Genomic DNA, 20,460 nt, shown 5'->3' with positions numbered 1-20,460 from the left:
TTCCAGGGCGCTTCTAGGGGGCAGATCTCCCGCGCGTTGCCCGTGGCGTCACCAGCGTTGTTTGGCTCTACTCTAAAGTACGTATTATTTTCATCATCTGCTTCTTTCAAAAGACAATATCACTCAGAGTTGGCCCATAATCACGCGCGTATCAATGTCTTCTCTATTATCTATACGATATTGAGTACTGGGTTCGGCTACGATGGCCGATACTCCGTGCAGAGGACAGTTGACTACAACATACTAGAGCCCCGACCGCCATTCTGTAATTGATCGTGTCGGCGATTTTTCGTCCAAAATGACATCATCTTACGATGTCGGCGATGTGTACCTGCGTATTAAGCTGACGAGCGACAACCCCCGGGTGTATTTCATGAAAGGCCGTTTCTGATCGTATACAATATGATAGAAGGTTGCAGCAGGATATATTCGCCAGCAAATCCATCCGAGAAGAGCACATAATCGTGCAGGCGAGAGATTCCGCATCGCTTTCCGCATCTTCTTGTCTTCTCAATTTTCACTTCTCCTTTGTACTAGCCCCACATCAGCTCACGGCTTCTTCTACTCTCAACATGAAAAGCTCCATATTGATTGGCGTTGCTATAACAGGCTGGATGAGAGCCTTACCCTCCGTAGCAGCCCAATGTTCTACCATCGAGGACGTTAGACTCACGTTCTACAGCCGGCCAGATAATGGTCCCCCTCCTGGACCGGACAATACCTTCGATTGCGGCCGCGGGAAAGGACTAGATGGCAAACCTATCGCGGGAGGTAAGTCCGCTGTCGTGTTAACCACATCTTCTGAACTCTCATCCATAATCAATGGATTGGCACGTACGCAGATCCTATTACTTTCGCAACGGCCACCGACAACAACAACCTCCCACGATGTGGCATTGTCTACGTTCCGCTTCTACGCAAGTACTTCCGCAATGAAGACGACTGCGCAGATTGCAGTAAGTAATGATCCTCCATCAATGGAACCCCCCAATCCTTATCACTTACATCCTCTGCGGCCATGGTACTTCTATAGAGTGCTGATTACTATGAGGTACTTAGAGACGGATTGGGACAATCACAAACTCTATCATATAGATCTATGGACTAGCTTGAACCAAGAGTCCCGAGGAAATCATCAAATCAGCTGTGAGAACAACCTTCCTGAAGGATCGCAGACCATCATCAAGAATCCTCCAGGCAACCTAGCCGTTGATAGTATGCTCTCGCCACCCGCGGAATACTCCTTGCTCCCTTACGCTGATCCGCTTCACTAACAGCGACAACTGTGTACGATGTATCATCTCACATTTGCCATACGACAGCATACTCCATGCGGGATGCGTCCAATTTGTGTTCAGGAGGTGGTGGTGGTGGTGGTGGAGGGTCCCCACCTTCCTGCACATGGCCCGGGCATTGTCTTAGTATTCGTTCTACTCTTGAGTGCCTTGAGTACAGAGTGACTAATCTTGCTGTGTACGTGACCCCTGCCAGACGTTCAATGACTGCGATGGAACTAATCTCTGTGGTATGAACGGCGTTTGCGTTCCGTCGTCATCAGCCGAAGCGTTGGTGCGCTTTTTGCAGCAAGACTCAGCCCCATGATTGTCCTACTACAGACAAGACATCGATAAGGTGGTGAGATGCACGGAGATAGCTTCCAAATCAGCGCCACGCCGTCATCGTGGTGTTCCGATCAAGGTATAGTCCGAAAAAATGAATATACCGGCGGTACAAAGCCCTGATGTGGATGGCAATGCTCATCTTGGGCTTGAAAGCCTTGACCGGCCTTAGCATTGTCATCTTTTAGCATTGCCGTTCGTCCGAGATGTGTGGGCGATTTAAGCATCTAGAACATGCAAGCTGACGAGATCCTGTCGCAGTGGAAAACGGTCGTAGAGTCAAGTTCGAGTCCATCTGACCTGAGGCGAACTGTCAATCTTACAAGACCTTATGAACCTTATGGCTGTACCGTACAGCTGAGCTGTCGTTGGTGGGATTTTTGATTTTGTCCAAGCACGAGGTAAGCTTGAACGGCCGTTTTGCCAAAGCTATGATGCTGTGGCGATGCCAAACACCTATCCTCCGTGCGGGGAACTACACAGATAATCAGGGTTAGCGTGGTGATGACCTGCCAGGGGCGACCTGCTACCTCGCATGTCAAATCCAACAAATGCCATGATCCAAAGTAGGTAATGTTGTACATATGCGGAAAAGGTAAATTTCGCAAAGATAAGGCAAGGGGGGGCCGCCCTCCCGGAATTCCACGAGAAGCAGGAACGCGATGCGGGCACACCCATCCAAAACAGAGTGGCAAAAAACCTCCGCAGACCGATAAAGATAGTTGACAGGCAGCCGTAACCCAATATGGAAGATCGAAGCGACTTTACTAAGAGGATGGGGCCCTTTTGGCGTTCCTTAGGCCATTCGCCTTATCGAAATAGGAAAGTCTCCGGCTCAATTGATCAAAAGTGGGGAGCGAAACCCCATAGCCGTTTGACATGGAGGGTGTGTGTGGGGGTGGGAAATGCAGCGGAGATGGATGCCGAACCTATCAAGAACACGGGATTGGCAAAGGTACCGCGGCGCCTCCATGTTGCAATCGCCCCGATCCCGAAGCTGATATTTGAACCTTCTCAAATGAGCCTTGATGGTGCAAAATTAGCTAACTCCTTGAGGCATAGTGATATATACACATTCAGCGGTAGATGAGTCCTTACTCGGAATTAGTCTGTGTAGCGTGTTCGATATCAGTGCCGGCCACACCAGCCTATCTTTCACCCAGGATATCGATCGTATCAGACATGGAGGACTTGATATCCATCCGTCATTTCTCCTCGGTGTTGCAGCAAATGTCTTAAGGTTTTTTAGGGGGGGTGAATTTCTTATTCTCGTTTAGTATTCAGAACATGTTGCGATATCGCCTCGAGACCGTCAGCAAAAGAAAGAATGTCACAGGGAAAGGCGTCAAGTCAGGAGCGATCCCTTCCACTTTGGTGCCTTCGATTTCTTCCAGCCATTCATGCGGACCTCCTTCGCTGCTACGTCGGGATTTGTTTGGCCTGCCTATATAAGACCGTCGGTCTATCCCCAAGAATCCGTCCGTACGAAGGCCTCGCTTCATCGAAACACAAATTGAGCTACCGACAATCGAAACCCATCCTGCTGCAGTCAGAATGTCTCCCTTCTATTCCATTCTTTCCGTCTGGAAGCCTCTCACCACCACCACCCTCCTCACCCTCTCTACCCTCTTCACTGCACCTCTTGTCACTGCAAACCCAACCTGCACCAACCTCCGCATTCCCCTCACCGCTACCGCCTCCAACGAAGTCTTTCCCATTCCCGTAGGCCTCAACTACAGCAACCCCGCCGCCGTCTCGGCCTTTGTTCAAACCGTCCTTGGCGACGCAGGCACAGCATACCCTCTCATCCCAACAACCTTCACCGGCATCGTTGCAGCGCGCTATTGCGAGCCCGAGGTCACGATTGCGAATCGCAGTGATGTGGTTCAGCTTTTCATGTCTGGCGTTACGGAAAACAATCTTTATTGGTTTGGATTAGGGTATCCGAACGGATACGATGGTAATGAGTACTCGACAGTGGATTATGCGTCGAAGCAGGGCTATCCGACGCTAGCGATTGATAGAATCGGGGTGGGAAACTCGACACATCCGGACCCGATTCTGCAGCAGCAGGTCAATCTCGAAGAAGCGGTCTCACACCAGCTCGTCACCATGCTGAAAGCCGGCACAGCGGTACCTGGTATGTGCCATCATCCTCTATTCCCTCATCCTACCTCTCAAATGCTACAACATATCTTGTGGACGCGAATCGGATTGACTTACTAACCTGTCACCAGGCAAGACATTCAACCGCATCATCTTCGTCGGCCACTCCTACGGCTCCGTCCTCGGCAACGCCCAAGCCACCAACCACCCAGGCGACATCTCCGCCTTCATCCTCACGGGCTTCGGCGTCTCCATCATCCCCGTCGCCGCCGACCTCCCGCAAACGGTCCCCTTCCCCGCCACCCTCTACGCCCCCCGCTTCGCCGGCTTCGCGCCCGGCTACCTCGTCACCTCGTCCGAAGCCGGCCGCCGCGCCTACCTGTGGGGCAAACCGGGCTCGTTCGACGAGGGCATCTTCGAAAAGGACTACGACGACGAAGACGTCGTGGGGCTGGGCGAGCTGCTGAGCATCGACGGCGGGCTGAAAGAAGCGCCCGCGTCGACGGCGCCGGTGTACATCATCACGGGCGACAGCGACGACGTCTTCTGCCTGGCCGCGACCTGCGGTGACGGGCCGAGCAGTCCGCAGGCGCAGGCTTGTGCTTTGTTCCCCAAGGCGGAGACCTGTGAGTATTTCATCCCCGTGGGCACGGGGCATATGATCAGTTTGCATTATTCGGCGCAGACGAGCTTTCAGAAGTATCATGCCTTTTTGGCGTCGGTGGGCTTTTGAGGTAAGACATTCGGACGACGGGACAGGGGGATGATTCTGCTGGTATAACGGGTTGATGTGTTTGAAAATTGTAAGATTTGATGTCAGTCAATTATGTAGTCATAGGGTTGGAGGCGAATAATATCGGTGGAATGCGTTCTGCATCATTACTTTCTGACATAATTCAAGTTGTCATCATCGTCGGACATGAATTAATAAAGTTACTTTCCTTTCCTGCTCGCGTGATAATGATAACAGCAAGAGTCACAAGAGCGAATACGGGCGAAAATGTGTAATCATACATTATACCTCGAAAGGGGAAAGCGGCAAGTTGGCAGAGTTGGGAGTTGGAGATGGAGAACCCTGTCGATCTGATGACGATGACGTGCATCGCATGATCCCATTTGCCTCGGCGATAAATCCATCAGCTGATCTATGAATAGATTTCATCAGATTCGTGTTTGAAGAGATACTTTAGAATCCTTCTATATAATATAAACCATCGTTCATCCATCACCTACATTGTACATCTTTTGTCAATACTAATAATACTACTAATCCTACCACTACCATCTCCAACATGGCAGCAAACGACTACTACGCCGGAGCGCAGAACTTCCCACCCCACCCTCAAGGCAACCAAGCCCCACCACCTCCATACAATGCCAACTACGGGCAAGCTCAGCAACCTCCGCCGCGACCTTCGCCCCAGCCAGAGAGCAAGAGGGATTACTATCCACCAGTACCACCACAGCCCGGGGCGCCATGGCAGCAGGCGTACAACAGCCATCATCATCCAAGCCAGCATTACTATGGCAGTTCGCATTCGTACCCACCTCAGGTTTGTCCTCCCGCTCCACTGCAAAGCCTAAGAATACGTACGCAAAGCTGACAAGTGTCGCCTGACTCCCAGCAACAACAACAACAACCCCATTCCCAAAACTACCCCTACTCCCAACCACCTCCCCCACAAACCAACGGCTACCACCCCCAACAACCGAACGGCTACCCCCCACCACAAAACGGCTACCCACCCCAACAACAACAACAACCGCAAAGTTCCCACCCCGACGACCACCCCCACAAACACCACCACCACCACCGTCAACACGAGAAGAAAGCATCGCACGAGTCCCGCGACAGCTTCCTCGGCGCCGGCGCCGGCGGCATCATCGGCGACGTGTTGCTAGGGCCCGGCGTCGGGACGCTGGGCGGCGCGGTCATTGGCGCGCTGAGCGGGAACGCGCATGCGAAGAAGCAGAAGCAGAAGAGTCGGAGTCGGAGTCGGGATAGCCGGACGAGGAGGAGGAGGAGTCGAAGCGGGAGTCGGGATGATGGGTACTGAGTGAGTGTATGTGAGTTTGTTGAGAAGGGAGGAAGATTGGTGGGGAGGCGGGGGGGAGGAATTGACTCCTTGTGGCGCTGGTCGTGAGGGAGGTGTTCTACGTGTGTACGATTGGTGTTGAGAGATTCTATACGTACGTGTTGGCTCATGTTCTCATGATCATGATCCTGTTCTTGTGTAACCAGTCTCGATACCCATTCTCCTCTTCCTCAGTACCAATTCATACAACGCATACACCAACTTCCCCCCTTATCCCACTCTCATCTACATCACCTACATGCACACCGCACATCGCTTCAACACCCCACCTCAATACGTTCCGCCATAATGAATACGTTATCCCTGGCAGATCCCCTCCACCACCATTGTTTGTTCCTAGCCCGGAGACACCACTGATCCCGCCGGCATGGATCCCGAAGACATGTAGGATTTTACAATTCGTTGTGGGCAGTGTTTGCAAAGTTGTGATCCGCCGCGCCGGCCGATGGTGCCGAACGATGGGAGGAGCCATCACCTGCCGCTAGTTGTGCACTCACCATGGCCCGCTCCTGCTCGCCCAGGTCCGGAGGTGATGTAGAGTACCGCTCGGCAAAGGTCCGTTTTGGATCATCTGCGGTATTGGCCAACTGGTCACCTGCCGTGGTTGAAGGGTTCGAAGTCCCTGCACCTGCCCGTGGGGTCCGAAGACGAGGGGTAAGTACCGGCGACAAACTGCGCGCTTATCATTGTCTGCTCTTGTGCAGCCTGATCTGGCGGTGGTGGGCCGGTTGGGAAAGGGATCGTTCGGGTTATCCGCCGTGTTGGCATCTCTTCCATTGTTTGACGCAGTTGATTCGGTGAAATAACCATTTGCTGCCAATTGGGCGCTTATCGTTGACTGCTCTTGAGCAGCCTGATCTGATGGTGGTGAACCGGTCGGCAAGGGCCGTTCGTTTGGATTATCGAGAAAGGCCGACGCATCGACTGCTGCTCCTCCAGCATCCCCATTGGCTCTTGCGTCCTGGGATAGGATACAGATTGTTAGAAGAGCGAAGACCATGAAGGTCGCAAAGCGGCACTACTAATTTGAAGTCAGTGTTGCTGTGGAGAAGCGTCTTGAGCTCTGGTGAATTCACGCTGGAGAGTGTAAGATGGACCGCAGAGAAATGAGAGGTGGTTATGACTTTGAGCCATATGTAGTCTCGCCAGAATCCTGGAATAATTTGATAGCGTGGGTCTCATAATGATGAGCTCTACAACAAGTTGACTCTGTGTACGACGTGATGATAAAACACCGTCTCGGTATGTTGGAGAGTGGGAAATGAGACATGGGAGTGCACATCTACCTTAGCATCGATATTCCGGTATTAGATACTTACATCTTACCCAATGACGTAGTCTGTCGAGGGAATATCAGTCTCGAGTTCTATATCGAGAACGGCGGGAAGTCGCGAGAGCGAAGGACGTCGATCCATTACCTACTAAGATCGGCGCATCTACCTGGTCCTTACTCCGGTCATCAACTTGGCTCTTTTATTTTGAGAGTTTGAAGATAGGAAAATGGCAGGTCGCCATCAAAGTCGCCTCAGTGTGGTGGAGCGAGAGTAGGAAATGGAGATTCCATCCAAAGCAAACGCTAATCTTAGGCCAAATCGAAATATAAATATCCTTTCGCGCGATATTCTATAAGTCACAACTCTATTTGTTGGAGATACTAATCGGCATCCTCAGCTCGAATTTTTTGAAGGAAGGCAACACTGCACATTGTTAGCTAGTCACGACATGGCATATACCGCTTAGGATCATTTCCCATTTTGTCCTCAAGTCTCTGACGATAGGACATAGCCCCCTACAATATGAGATGCTCTTAAAACAACATCACTAACTGAAAATGCTCTTTTGTTTTTATTCTGAGAAGCGACTTCGTAGCTGAGCCTCCCACAGCATAAGATATTCTCGACATTGCACCGGCAATCCGAGACTTCTCGCCGCTCGTCGTTTCGTCCTAAACTTCCGTCGTCCAAGCAGGATCTCTTATAGAACAATATCACTATACACAGTCCTATACTTTATACATCAAGTATTTAAACAGGCGCGATGGCTACTGATGTTTCTTCGTTGTCTGTTGTTCGTCTCAGTACACCTTCTCTCTCCGCACACCTCATTAGTCGCCTGTTTCGTCACTCTGCCGATATATATTATGCGCTTGCCATCAATCTGTCCCATGCCTTGTTCCTTATGGTTCACGCCCTTGCGTATATGAGGAAAGCGTGGCGAACGACCACCAAAGGCGGAGGACAAAGCTGCATAGGTAACTGTGCTGTCCTTTTATTTCTAACGCCATAACTGTTACCGCTGCCTACTTAAGGGGCCCCACCCCCAGCCCAAACCCCCTTAAAATTTTCCAAATCATTTTGAGGACCAGTAGCACCAGCCTGTGTCGTCCATTTCTTGAATAATTCTCTCCTTTACTTTCAACTCCTTTTCTTCTTAGGTCACCTCGTGCCTCTCTTGATTCCTGGCTACACTAACCTTAACGATAATCATGGATGATCCCAAGGTTTCCCCATCGCAAATGATGGACAGAGTCGATGAGGCTGCGGCTGCTGTGTCTTCTGCCGAAGGGGAGAAGTCTTCTCTTGGTGGTGAAGTTTTCGAGGGCGTGGACCCTGCCGGCAACTCCGGGCTTGTGGTATGGCTCCAACCTATCAATTTTCAGCCCAGCTGCATTGACGCTTCTGTTAGAAACATCCTTTCAACTTCAATGAGGTGCCCAGCCCGGTTTTCCAAGATCAAGGCTCGTCCTCCACTACGAAGCTCAAGGCCAAGGACAAGGCCAAGGACAAGGTCAAGACGAAGGACAAGACCAATTCGAACGTCATTCCCAAGAAGAATAGGAGGGGAAGAGCGCACAGCACTGAGGACGAGGACACGGATTCTGAGATGTCGTCCGATAAAAACAAGACCAAGTCCAAGGCCAGCTCGAAGAAGGCTGGGAAGAAGAGAGCACGTACCCCTGAGGATGAGGGGTTGGATCCTGAGATGGCGTCCGGGATAGGCTCTGCGAAAAAGAAGCGCGAGGTAACGGGTGTTGCTGAATCGCCATCCTCTGGCATGATGAAGTACGATATGGCCAACTACCAACTGTACAATCCAGCAGTGAAAAATCGCGGCATCCACGTGGACGAACCGCACCACTTTCGCGAAGTACGACTCCTATACCCTGTTCATGGTCCCTGGTAATAAATCCATCGACAAAATCCCTGCGAAAGGTGTACGCCTGGATGACCTGAATGTTGCTATTGTTATTGAATCTGGAGAGCTGGCCAGGAAGCAACGGAACGAGAATTGGAAGGCTGAATTCGATATAAAGGGGATGGTCCGTGGGTTACGTGTTCCTCTTGGACATGCTGCCAAAGAATTCAAGAAGAAGGGAGACGTGGACATCGATGGAAATGTGCTTGAGGATGCTGACGAAGGCTGATACCATCTATGGTACAAAGGCCTGCATCTCCTGTGTGGACAAGAGGGCTCGGTCGGCAAGATTTACTTGAAGCGTCCCTCCTTCGAAACGGATCGCTGTAAGGGATTGACCTTCAAGAAATCCCATAAAGCAATTGTTCAACTCCCACCGGGACACCCTGACGAACCCACCTTCCCTGACCTACCGGCCTTTACGAAACTACCTCGTGAGTTGACGGACTTGACTCAGGCTACATCTTCCAACCCCTCCTCCACTCCCGCCAAGGGCGACCCTGCCGCGTCGGGTCATGATAGGGACTAGGGCCTCTATATCGGCCTCCAAGCCCAGGAAGAGCACCAGAAGAGGTAGCTTTCCATAGCAGGCGGATGTGATGCATCTCAGTAGACAAGTGCAATCATCATATCAGCCACAATACTACCGTATGTCATGATGTGAATATGTGATTCGTCGCGGCATCCAATCAGAGTAAACATCAGCATAAAAGCTCGAGTGAACAAGACCACTAAGCTCACAAAGTTGGTGTATAACGCTAAAGGTGTCACGTAGAAGTGCTAACTCGAAGGGGTTTAACAAACAGAAAGCTAGCCCGAAGGGGCTTAGCAAGCTTAGCGCTTCGAGCGACTGAGGCAAGGACCCAACGCTACAATGTTCCCAGCAACTCTATCCGAAGGTGGTGATTGGGAACCATAGATGAGCTATAGCCTGACTGCGAAGCGAAAGAGTCACTGGGCGTAAGCGGTTTGATCTCAATCTTCCCAAAAACTAGCTGTTGGCTGCAGATCTCAGGGAAGCGTTGCATATATCAACCCCTGAATCCCCCAAAGATATTCTCCATCTCTTTCCTTACTTCTGAGCCAGAATCCACTCCTCACCCTCATATACGGAGAATCTTTTCAAAGCCCCCATGGCATCAGCAACGCCCTTCACGGTAGCTGTGCCGAACGATCGACTGGAGAGATTACGCGTGAAGTTGGAATTGACAGAGTTTCCGGATGAATTGGATGATGCCGGATGGGACTATGGAGCTCCGCTGGCTGATGTGAAGCGGCTGACTGCATACTGGAAGGATGGATTCGACTGGAAGCATCAGGAGGCGGATATTAACAAACTGCCCCAGTTCCAGACCCAGATCAAAGTCGATGGATATGAGGCTCTGAGAATTCATTTCGTTCATCAGAAAAGCGAGAGTTCCAAGGCTATACCACTGCTTTTCGTACACGGATGTATGTCCTTCAATGCGACTAGAGTAAGACGCAGGATTTTTGACACGGTGCAGGGCCTGGTAGTTTCTTGGAAGTCGTGAAGCTACTGCCACTACTCGCAAAGCAAGACGGAGGCAAACTTCCAGCTTTTCATGTCGTTGCGCCATCTTTGCCCAACTTTGGCTTCTCCGATGGCGTCAAAAAGCGCGGCTTCGCTTTGAAGCAGTATGCTGAGACTTGCCACAAGCTGATGCTTCAACTTGGCTATGATCAATACGGTAATCTCGTTTGCAGTATGAGCGAGATTAGACTAACAATTCTTAGTAACTCAAGGAGGTGATTGGGGCAGTCACATTACTCGTGTAATTGGCCTCCAGTATCCGCAACACTGCAAAGGTCAGCTTTCAAACACTCGGTATCCGCGCCTTTGAGAGCACGCTGACAAAAAAAACAGCCAGTCATATCAATTATGTCAGACCCGCACATGCTCCGACATTCACTAGCTCTCCAGCGCTGGCATTGCAACATGCTGTGACACCCTACAGCGACTATGAAAAGGCAGGCTTGGCACGCACACAGTGGTTCGAGAAAGAAGGATGCGGTTACAACGAGATACAACGTACTAAACCCCAAACCCTTGGCTATGGTTTGGCCGACAGCCCAGTTGCACTACTTGCCTGGATCTACGAGAAACTCCATGACTGGACCGACCATTACCCCTGGACTGACGATGAGATCCTGACTTGGGTCTCGATATACTGGTTCTCGACCGCTGGGCCAGCTGCTAGCACGAGGATCTACTATGAAGTGGGACATGCGACTGGATCTGATCGCTCTGCGATCGGGGAGTACATTCCGCACGTCAAACTCGGGCTGGCATACTATCCGAAGGATCTCGATATCCCTCCGAAAAGCTGGGGTAGGATCCTTGGACCTGTTGTGTTTGAGTGCCAACATCCGGACGGTGGACATTTCGCTGCTCATGAGCGGCCTGAGGCTATGGTCCATGATCTGAATGAGATGTTTGGCAAGGGTGGAGGAGCTTATGGGGTGATCAAGGGTGAAGCGGGCTACAATTGAACCGCTATTAGAATACAACCTGACGCAAGCATACCAAGTATCACGCGACATCTATATACCGCACGATGGCATAGATGACGCGTAGGCTTTGACTTTCAGACACCCCAGGCCTAGACCAAATCTGAGGCCAGGTCTCTCGCTTGTTGCGTCGGGATTAAGGTAGGTAAAGTCGACGATCCTAGTAACTCCTCGGCCTTAATTAACCTCGGATTTCATCCTTTCTCTTCAATCTCACTCACCCACCTATCATGATCATGTCATGCTGTGGCTTAGAAAAGCAAAGGATTATTTCTTCTACGTAGAATAATATGGCAGACCCAGGGAACGGTGCGGAGCGCAGCCTTCTCGCACATATCCTTTCTGCATCCGCCTTTATGGATTGTGGAGGAGAAGAAGAAGAGGGAGAAGAAGAAGGAGAAGGAGAAGAAGGAGAAGAAGGAGAGGAGAAGAAGAAGAGGGAGAAGAAGAAGGAGAAGAAAAAAGAACAAAAACCCCCCTTCCCAGAACAGTCGCAAAAACTGAGCACTCTACTACGCCAAGCAACCAAAACCCCCCCCTCCATCCGCAATCCGTCCGCTTGAAACCCGTCCGTCCATCACGAACCGACCGCAACGTGAATACCCGACGAACCGAACCGCACCCTCAAGACTGACCGATCCAACCTCGAAGGACATGGCAAATGATCGCCCGACGCGAACTCGGCCCCGAGGGTCCGGACCGGGATGAGCAACGCACGACACACCGCTCGGATTGCGCCTACCGTGTCCGCTGAACGCCGGGTTGCGAAGGGGAAAAAAAAAAAGCCGTTGGATGATCTCAGGCAGTATTACACGGAATCACGAGTGCGATTGAAAGGATGCGGATCTCGCGCGGGAAATGCTTTTCCCTTTTTTTTTATATATATTAACGATGGAGATCTATACAAGGTGAAGAGCCGGGTGTGAAACACTGTGGAGAGAATGTTGTCGTTCCCGTGACCGGCAACGGAAAGCCGGAGAAAAAAAAAACTGTATAATATAGGCATGGCCCGCGCACGCCACACGGACCGCGTCCAGCTCCCGGCAACCCCTCCGCCGCAGATTCCCCAGCGCAGGCCGCACGCACGCATGCATGCAGGCGTTGCCCACCGCTCCTCAGTAAAAGGTGATGATGAGGCAATTGTTGGACGAGATGGCCTGATTCGTGCCGCTCCCGCCGATGAGATACTCGTAAGCCTGCGCGAGCTGCTGCTGCTCAAACGTCTGCACGGGGACCTTTGACGAAATGTCCAGCACGTCCGTCGCGCTGGTCAAGGGGCCGCCGATGTCCTCGTAGGTCCCCGGGACGTAGTACGCGTCGGCGGGGGCGCACTTGGGGCCGGTGCAGCGTTGGTTGACGTTCGTCGTGAAGCCCCAGACGGTCTGGTCGTCGCCGGCGCCGGTGGCTTGGACCGTGGCGGCACCGTCGCATCCGATTTCGAGACTGACGTCCCCGTCGGATCCGCCCGGGACCATGTTGAGCTCGACCCAGGTGGCGGGGAGGACGGCGCCGCGTTGGACGTGCCCGACGAAATTGGGCAGGAGTGTGACGACCTGGGAGCCTTGGGCGCCGAGGGTGACGGTTTGGACGGGATCAGAGACGATGGACCATTTCCCACTGAAGACGGTGAAGGTTTGGGGGTAGGAGGCTTTGTTCTTGAGGACGAAGCCGGTGCCTCCGCATGGGTTTGTGTCTCGGGGTTCGAAGAGGGATTTGAGGGAGCGGGGCAGCCATGGACTGGAGTGCTCGGCCGGGGTGGGGACGGCGAGGGCTGGAGCAACGACGGAGGAAAGGGCGAAGCAGAGGGAGAGGAGTGATCGCAGCGTTCCAGACGCTTGGGGCGACATAATGACGGACGTTCTTTGGCAAGCAAAGATCCAAGAAAGAGCGGATTTCCGGAAAGAAAGACTGTACGAGTATGCAGCGAGTAATGCGAACAGGAAGACTTGGGGTAGAGACAGTGGTACTTATGAGCGACTGGGGGAGAGGAGCACGGCACGCGCCAACATGATTCTAGGGCCATCGCCATTATCAAATTCTTTGTTGGACACAAAGGGGTTGTGGCACCTCGCAAGGTGCCATATAGGCTGAGTTTCGGAAATATGTTGGTTGGGGTGCTCGATCATTTTTTCGAACGTCAAGGCAGCTGAAAGCAACAACACGAACCTTGGAGATGCTCTGAAATGTTTGCTGCGGTGAAAATCCATGATACAGCTGTTCCTGCCATTATCCTTGCGACACTCACGATGAGTCTGTAGATTCGATTGACAGCAGCATCGCTGCAGATGCGGCCTGAAGTAGTGCAGCTGCAGCCATGACCAGCCTAGTCATGGGCCCCTGAGGTGAGGGTTACAACGTCCTCGTGTTGAAAAAAATTCAAAATCGATGAAGAGTGAAAAGCCAAAGGTCTCTTTGAGACGATGGAGTGTGTCAGGTGTGGTAGCCGAAACGCTCGGAAGTTGTCGCGCCGCGCGCTAAGCTAGCCAAGTCTGCTCATTGGACCAATCACGGAACACCACACCGAACGCGTGTGTTTGCTGATTTTGTTTGGAAGATTTTCTCTTCGGGGCACGAGCAGCGAAGCCACTTCCTGGCGTGGCAGCTCCTACTCATGGAGCGATACTACACTCAATCTAGTCGACATTTTCTCGGTGTTCAGTCCCATCTTGTACCAGCCTTGGTTGCCTGAGTGTTGCAAAAGTCGACGGCCGAGTACCCAACAATCGAAATTGCATTTGCATGGAAGAGGGTTAGTAGTCCGTCTACTGCCGTAATGTTGTGTGCTGGAGCGCGGGGCTACTCGTACCTAGTAGTGGAAAGCTTGTCGACGCCGTGGGAAGACCACTCACAACACCGTATTTGATTCACACCCGAGATCACTCTGATCCTTCGCAGACTCTCCAAGAGCTCTCGAGTAATTAGAGTGATTTGAAATACGTAGTAGTACTTACTGTATTGGAGTGATTCTTAGGGGGAGATCCCCTTAACCACCCTTTCTCTGGGGGCTCTCCGAGGGCCCTTCGGGAGCTTCTGTCGGAGGGGCTCTTCTCGTAAACTCAATAGCTCACATATATCTCAGTTTTTTATATATATCTTTTCGAATACTTGATCAAATTTCAGCTACGCGGTATTATTTGAAAGCGTATAAATAACTCTATAATTTTATCGAGTTTCTTTATCATGGTATTATAGAGGAAAGAAAAGAACTTAAAGAAAGTAGATCTCGAGGATTTAATATTCTTTTCACAGCTTCGTATTTTAAAATGAATATAAAGGAATAAGGTAAATTTTAGCGCTGGGAAGAAAACATCTAAAGATTTGATTGGTCACTAAGGCTTTAGCGTAGCACCCATTCTCATTTTCATCGAACGACGATGAGTTGGTAATGTTTGCATCTACACTCGTGATGCTCAAGCTGTCTTAATCGAACGACCATAGATAGGGCTGCTTCTCACTGAGCTTCCCGGTGATGGTAGAAGGGATGATGTTATCCATGGCGGACGAGGTTGTGAGTGCATCCAGGTTTTGGGGAGTCACCTGGAACCCGAGGAACGTCACTATCATTGCATCTTGCGCGCTTGATACACTGATATGTTCGGTGCCGACAACAGAGGTCTGGATATTCGGTACCATGAACGCTGTCACGATGCATGTTCTGTCAGCTCGGGAAAGCAAATGGGTCGTCCCTACTTACCAATTGTCACTTCGCCCAATTCTAGGATACCGTGGTCTACGGGACCTTTTCGGTCTCCGTCAAGCTCATAGAGATGCCCAGTCTTTGATGACTTGACAAAGCACACATAGCGGATGTTCACTTCATCTTCGGCGTTTTCTGGCACGTCAGATTCTCCTTGTAATGCCGCAGTGCGATAGGCTAATTCAGTCTTTTCCAAATTTTCTTGATCACCCTTGCTTGGTCGGCCGGTGCGAGAGGTACGCAGGAAGATAGAATCCGTGCCATCGTGAAGTTAGTCGCTATTAGCTTGGTCAGTATTGAATCTGCGTGTATGTTATGCTAACACCGATCAATCCCCTCGCTTCCCCGTTATCTAGCATGTGGTATGCCCTACCAACCGCAGAAGTTGTTCATAGTCTGCTTATACCGGGTTACATACTCCATCTCACCCGGGCCCACGTAGTCTTCCCTCGCTTTTTTTCCCATTGCCTTTTCTTTCTCATAGCCATCCAAGGTGGGAAAGCCAAGAATCAAAGCCAGTACAGGGTGTGGAGGAAACGCTTACATGTCAGGGTCGAGTGAGAAGACATCTTGAAAGTTGAGGATAGGGATGAGCTGAGTAAAGAGATCAGGATTGCGTTTGAGTGGTATGTAGTGCTTGGTACAGCCCATGATCGTATCGATTGGACCATGTTGTTGACGACTAGGAAGGTAGAGATCTCCAGTTCTGGTTCCTTCATGCCTCTTCTACCAGATGTCGCTTGGATGGTAGGATTGAAGGGTACACCAGATCACAGAACTGTGTGTTGAGGATGGTCTGTCGTTTTGCAACCTGATATTAGCTACATGCTGAACTCCGCATTTGCGACTTTTCTATACTTATGATAAGAAGTGAGTCACGCCTAGATATCCTCTATTGATCTTCTCCCAGCATTCGTTTAGAAGAACTCCGTCTGGTGTTTTCTGTTACACAGATTCGGAGAGAGTCGCGCTTATAATTGCTCCAAAACCCAAGGAATTGTTTTGCCATGTTGTAATTTGCACCAGCCAATCTCTCGCTCACACGTCATGTCACCTCGGGTGTTATGTATATGGCAATGGCTCTCAACAAATCTATCGATCCAATTATCCGCTCGCTGCTTCTCCCATTGACTCTCCAAGAAGTTTGACTAGACAGCATAGCTAATGGTATTCGACCTATCAGTAAATATATTGCGTTTCCAGTACCCGTCTTTCGGCAAGCTCTACTAAATGTGCAGACCGTCAAGGCCAGGACAGTATCTCTGTAGCCTATATCTGGGATGACTCTGGTAAGGAGCCGTGCGCGGCCTTTTGCATAATAGGTCCACACATGAATTTTCCTCTTCCCACCATCCAACCGACTCTGCGAATCTTGGTTGTCAGCAAGCGACAATCACAAGCTCGCTTCAATAATGCCCCTCAATACTTTACCACTCGCCAGGACTTACTGCAAGATATGTCTGATTTAGGTAGTACTGACCGGCTGGAGAAGGCCACGATCCTTAATAACACAAATCCCAAAAATCCGCTGGCCCACATATGTGCTTTGTTCCTGCGCAAAAAATGTTACAAAGATAATGTCTCAAAGTCGTGTTATCGAAAGGTTGAAGTTTCGCAAGTTATGAGTGAACACATCTTGCTCGACACTGAATTTCTTTGACACTACGTTCGTGCATAAGTACCAGAAATATCGACTCTGACTTTCTTCTACCCTCCTCACCATCACTGCAATCTTCCAACTTCTCAGCCTTCAGATCATCCACCTGACGACCATACCTCGAGTCAATCAACGTCAGCCTTTTGAACATGTCAGACCGACTGAAAGTCTTTTCCTCACAACAGGTTCCTCAGCCATCAACATCAGAGGCAGCGAAGTCTGACTCAGAAAGGTCGTCTCTCGATGAAGCAGTGTACGGATGCGCCTGCGGTACGCCTGACGCATCTGTAAACTGGATCTGTTGTGACAATGACGACTGCCCGGTGAGATGGTACCACTGGGAATGTGCTGGGGTGACGGAAGAACCTTCTGGTGATTGGCTTTGTTCAATGTGCGGCCTCAGGTCGACCAAAGGCGCGGAACTGGGGAAAGCGTGTTTGCAGCTCAGAGAGCGGTTAATGTTGCCGACGGCAGGCGGACGAAGGCTCGTGCGACTCAGCCGATGGAGAGGCCGACAAGGTCGCGAACGCTCGGAGGGACCTCAAAGCAAGCAGCTAAGGGGAAAAAAGGGGCGAGGAAAGAGTCAAAAGAGGAAAAACCGGACGAGGAGGACCGCACGCAGACAGCTGTACCTAAAAATCAGCACGAATACCTGGAGCCAGTCCCTCGCCTACCGAAACGAACACCCACGAATGCCGTCGGCGCGTCAATTCCCCCTCCCGACGTCTCTGCTGAAGCAACGAACCCGACCACACCAGCACTCAGCGCCCAGGCCACGCACTCTCCGCCGAGTGGGCTACCGGATCCAAGCGAGGACAGCACGTTCGCAATCACCGTGCGCCGTCCCAGCGAGGTACCTTCGGTGCCTCCTGCGAGCGGGGCGGCCATGGTCATCGACACGGAGGAGCAAGGATGGACGCCCCTTGTCACGTCAGTGGCTCCCGACGGCGGCAGCTCCGTGGACTACTGGTCCTACCGCACGAACACGTGGTGCACGATCCCGCTCTCTGCGATTCGGAGCACGCTTCCGCGCCTTCTCTGAGAGGGGCTGTTGGAGTTGAAGTTGCTAGAGCGGTGTGCTTTTTGGTAGGCAGGGTGAGTTGAAACGGTCGGTCATTGGGAGGGGGGTGGTCGATGGAGCTAGGGATCGACTCGTTGTGATTCTTTTTCTCCCGGCTACATAGTCTTGAAAGGAGCTACTGATATCTCTTGAAGCAAATATGTTGAATTCTTGAACATGTTGGGTAACGAAAAGCGCAAGCTGTGACATTTGAGGGCTTTGAAAACAAGTCCACGGCGCAATGAATTTCTACCTCGCAGGGCTGTTGCCTCATTTGAAGACTAAATTTCCTCTCTTATACCATCCTCTTCAACCAGCAAGACGCACAGCCTTCCCAGAAGTATTGGGTAAGAGAAATAGTCCGATACCTCCATCGGCAGCTCTGGTGGCAGATGCGAAACTCTGTTCGGCACAATGCTTTGGCGGGACGTGTGACGGTTATGTGAGTCCTCTTTCGAAACTCGGAGCCTTGAGATATCTGCAATTGATGTTTGTGATCAAGCGATGATGGCTCTCTGCCTTAGATTGACCCGCTGGACGCGTTCATCTATTCCTCGTACTCTTGATTAATCATACATTACAGCTCTATTCAAATTCCGTCGAGCGCTATTTAGCGGAAAGGCCAACCAAGCTAGTCCTTTTAATGTTTTGTTTGCATCCTCTAGCTTCTACCTTAGACCTGGTCAGCTACAACTTGCTCGTCTGGCCCTTGCATGCTCCGAGCACAAGATAGTCGAGACTGATCCTCCTCCTTCGTTGTTGGGAGAACCTCAGCTGGTCCCGTAACATCATCTCCATCTTCTATAGGAGCATTGCTAAGCTCACTTGCGGCGGTTGAAGATTTAGTATCGCCTGAAGCCTTGAATACATTTTCCACGGATAACCGAAAGGCGCTCTCGATAGGATAAGGATCAGGCGTCCGATGTAAAGGGTTCAAGTGGTGCTTCGCATTCTGTCGCACGGTGTACCAACTTCTCTGTGGCTTGCCGTTCTACCTCTGTGTACTGAAGCTGAAAAGAGGTTTCAGCATAGGGATGCAAGGGGCAATAATTCCTACAGTTTCCTCCATCCTAGCAGACAAAATGGTCAGAATTAGTGAATACTATCGGTGGAACACAGCCCTTACAAAGACCAGATAGTCAAAGTCACACTGCCATCTAAAAAGACTCAATCATTGATCCTTCCAAGCTTCATTGTGGGGTCCAGATAAAAGAACATACAGGTAAATTCTTGGTCTGCTAGAGACCCAAGCAAGACGGTCCGTAGGAGGGCGCAGACGGCAGCGCTGCGGTGAATGATCAGTGAAAGCTGAAGGGTTGCTGCCAAAAGGTAGCCTTACAATATGCCCATTCCCATGATTATACAGATTCCAACTTTGATCCGGAGTCTGATCTGCGCATTCCATAAGAAGACAATAGGCAGAAGAGCGAGCGTCAAATCGCAAAACACCGAAGTAGCTTTACCAAAATCAGCCCGGCCATGGTGGTAGACGAGCATGCTTGACGTTGTACCACTTACCACCTTGCCAGTAGCCAATATGAACGAATGTCTGAGGCGGCCAGCATTCGCCGGAGATTGAAGGGTTCCAGACCTTGTTAAGAGGCCGACAAAGGAACAGAATACCAACGACTAAGGGTAGGTTTGATATCCAAATAAAGTTTATCATGAAATAGAAAAACAGTCCCCTAAGTCTTGTCAATTGCCGAAAAACGTCTCAGAAAGAAGCAGATAGAGATCCTCGTAAACACAGCCGACAGAACGATTGGAAGCACGTCAAGATGGTTCCATTTCGGAATTTGCTCCACCTGCTCAGGCGATACAAACTCCTCGTGCATTCCAACGCCTTCATGTACCTCGAAGACGTAGCACGCGTACAAGAGTATAGCAAGTATCTGGAAACGTTATTTCCACTGTGTGAGTGAAGAGTCCGGATCGTATGCAGCTCTTACTTTGGCAGTGGCTATGCACATATCATCCCAGCCTAGGTTTTTGACGATTCTTACCCGGACAAAAATTCGAACGATGGTGAAAATGAGGGCGATTGCCAGTTGCGATTGCTGAGACAGCCAGAAGTGCTGGATCTCTGTTGCCTTGATCCTGGAACAGAGATGAGGTATTCCCGCTGGTCATTATCTCCTGTTTGGTGTTCACACCAGAACTAGAGACTTCCGTTACTGTATCTCATTTCAATAATTCACAATAACGTAACAGTCTTTAGATATCTTGAAAGACTACAAAAAGCATAGAAGAAGTAGAAGGGAAGTGGAGGGCCATCATTGCAGTGATAAAGGCGGAACAGTATTGATGATCCAGCGTTGTGCAGGAACAAGTGTGCACAGAAGTATCTCATAGATCTATCATCGTTGGCGCCAACCACTTTCAATGATGATTATTAGTAAGTCTTATATAGGAACAAGATTTTGAATCTGCCTAGCCAACACCGCATCATGAAGCGCCGCGGCTTTAGTCTCCTTTTCCAACAATGAATCTAGAATTATAAG

The 20,460-nt window shown here is 50.7% G+C and overlaps 11 protein-coding genes across 11 annotated transcripts; 7 read left to right on the top strand and 4 right to left on the bottom strand.

The window, feature by feature from the left end:
• Positions 1-572: 572 nt before the first annotated feature.
• Positions 573-1,274, top strand: HO133_007545 (uncharacterized protein; the record flags this gene model as incomplete). The annotated part of the gene is made up of 3 exons (XM_037298436.1): positions 573-771; positions 843-956; positions 1,096-1,274. 3 exons carry the CDS (start codon positions 573-575, stop codon positions 1,272-1,274), a joined length of 492 nt encoding a protein of 163 aa, XP_037157071.1.
• Positions 1,275-3,173: 1,899 nt separating this feature from the next.
• On the top strand, positions 3,174-4,458 carry HO133_007544 (uncharacterized protein; the record flags this gene model as incomplete). The annotated part of the gene is made up of 2 exons (XM_037298435.1): positions 3,174-3,759; positions 3,857-4,458. 2 exons carry the CDS (start codon positions 3,174-3,176, stop codon positions 4,456-4,458), a joined length of 1,188 nt encoding a protein of 395 aa, XP_037157070.1.
• A 559-nt stretch (positions 4,459-5,017) lies between these two features.
• HO133_007543 (uncharacterized protein) lies at positions 5,018-5,782 on the top strand (the record flags this gene model as incomplete). Its single annotated transcript, XM_037298434.1, has 2 exons — positions 5,018-5,278; positions 5,351-5,782. The coding sequence occupies 2 exons, from the start codon at positions 5,018-5,020 to the stop codon at positions 5,780-5,782; spliced, it is 693 nt and encodes a 230-aa protein (XP_037157069.1).
• Positions 5,783-6,213: 431 nt separating this feature from the next.
• HO133_007542 (uncharacterized protein) lies at positions 6,214-6,598 on the bottom strand (the record flags this gene model as incomplete). Its single annotated transcript, XM_037298433.1, has 2 exons — positions 6,214-6,416; positions 6,484-6,598. 2 exons carry the CDS (start codon positions 6,596-6,598, stop codon positions 6,214-6,216), a joined length of 318 nt encoding a protein of 105 aa, XP_037157068.1.
• Positions 6,599-8,306: 1,708 nt separating this feature from the next.
• On the top strand, positions 8,307-9,245 carry HO133_007541 (uncharacterized protein; the record flags this gene model as incomplete). The annotated part of the gene is made up of 3 exons (XM_037298432.1): positions 8,307-8,453; positions 8,507-8,941; positions 8,970-9,245. 3 exons carry the CDS (start codon positions 8,307-8,309, stop codon positions 9,243-9,245), a joined length of 858 nt encoding a protein of 285 aa, XP_037157067.1.
• A 904-nt stretch (positions 9,246-10,149) lies between these two features.
• On the top strand, positions 10,150-11,527 carry HO133_007540 (uncharacterized protein; the record flags this gene model as incomplete). The annotated part of the gene is made up of 4 exons (XM_037298431.1): positions 10,150-10,468; positions 10,522-10,725; positions 10,772-10,843; positions 10,902-11,527. 4 exons carry the CDS (start codon positions 10,150-10,152, stop codon positions 11,525-11,527), a joined length of 1,221 nt encoding a protein of 406 aa, XP_037157066.1.
• A 308-nt stretch (positions 11,528-11,835) lies between these two features.
• On the top strand, positions 11,836-12,299 carry HO133_007539 (uncharacterized protein; the record flags this gene model as incomplete). The annotated part of the gene is made up of 2 exons (XM_037298430.1): positions 11,836-12,098; positions 12,197-12,299. The coding sequence occupies 2 exons, from the start codon at positions 11,836-11,838 to the stop codon at positions 12,297-12,299; spliced, it is 366 nt and encodes a 121-aa protein (XP_037157065.1).
• A 361-nt stretch (positions 12,300-12,660) lies between these two features.
• HO133_007538 (uncharacterized protein) lies at positions 12,661-13,392 on the bottom strand (the record flags this gene model as incomplete). The annotated part of the gene is made up of 1 exon (XM_037298429.1): positions 12,661-13,392. The coding sequence occupies one exon, from the start codon at positions 13,390-13,392 to the stop codon at positions 12,661-12,663; it is 732 nt and encodes a 243-aa protein (XP_037157064.1).
• A 1,573-nt stretch (positions 13,393-14,965) lies between these two features.
• Positions 14,966-15,707, bottom strand: HO133_007537 (uncharacterized protein; the record flags this gene model as incomplete). Its single annotated transcript, XM_037298428.1, has 3 exons — positions 14,966-15,183; positions 15,240-15,419; positions 15,671-15,707. 3 exons carry the CDS (start codon positions 15,705-15,707, stop codon positions 14,966-14,968), a joined length of 435 nt encoding a protein of 144 aa, XP_037157063.1.
• Positions 15,708-17,048: 1,341 nt separating this feature from the next.
• Positions 17,049-17,941, top strand: HO133_007536 (uncharacterized protein; the record flags this gene model as incomplete). The annotated part of the gene is made up of 2 exons (XM_037298427.1): positions 17,049-17,222; positions 17,303-17,941. The coding sequence occupies 2 exons, from the start codon at positions 17,049-17,051 to the stop codon at positions 17,939-17,941; spliced, it is 813 nt and encodes a 270-aa protein (XP_037157062.1).
• Positions 17,942-18,632: 691 nt separating this feature from the next.
• On the bottom strand, positions 18,633-19,440 carry HO133_007535 (uncharacterized protein; the record flags this gene model as incomplete). The annotated part of the gene is made up of 2 exons (XM_037298426.1): positions 18,633-18,950; positions 19,423-19,440. 2 exons carry the CDS (start codon positions 19,438-19,440, stop codon positions 18,633-18,635), a joined length of 336 nt encoding a protein of 111 aa, XP_037157061.1.
• Between the last annotated feature and the right edge of the window lie 1,020 nt (positions 19,441-20,460).

Source organism: Letharia lupina, assembly GCF_014066315.1.
Source record: "Letharia lupina isolate WasteWater1 chromosome Unknown contig_3, whole genome shotgun sequence".
NCBI classification, from domain to species: domain Eukaryota; kingdom Fungi; phylum Ascomycota; class Lecanoromycetes; order Lecanorales; family Parmeliaceae; genus Letharia; species Letharia lupina.
Note: the sequence above shows the minus strand (reverse complement) of the source record. Positions and strands in the feature narration are given on the sequence as shown.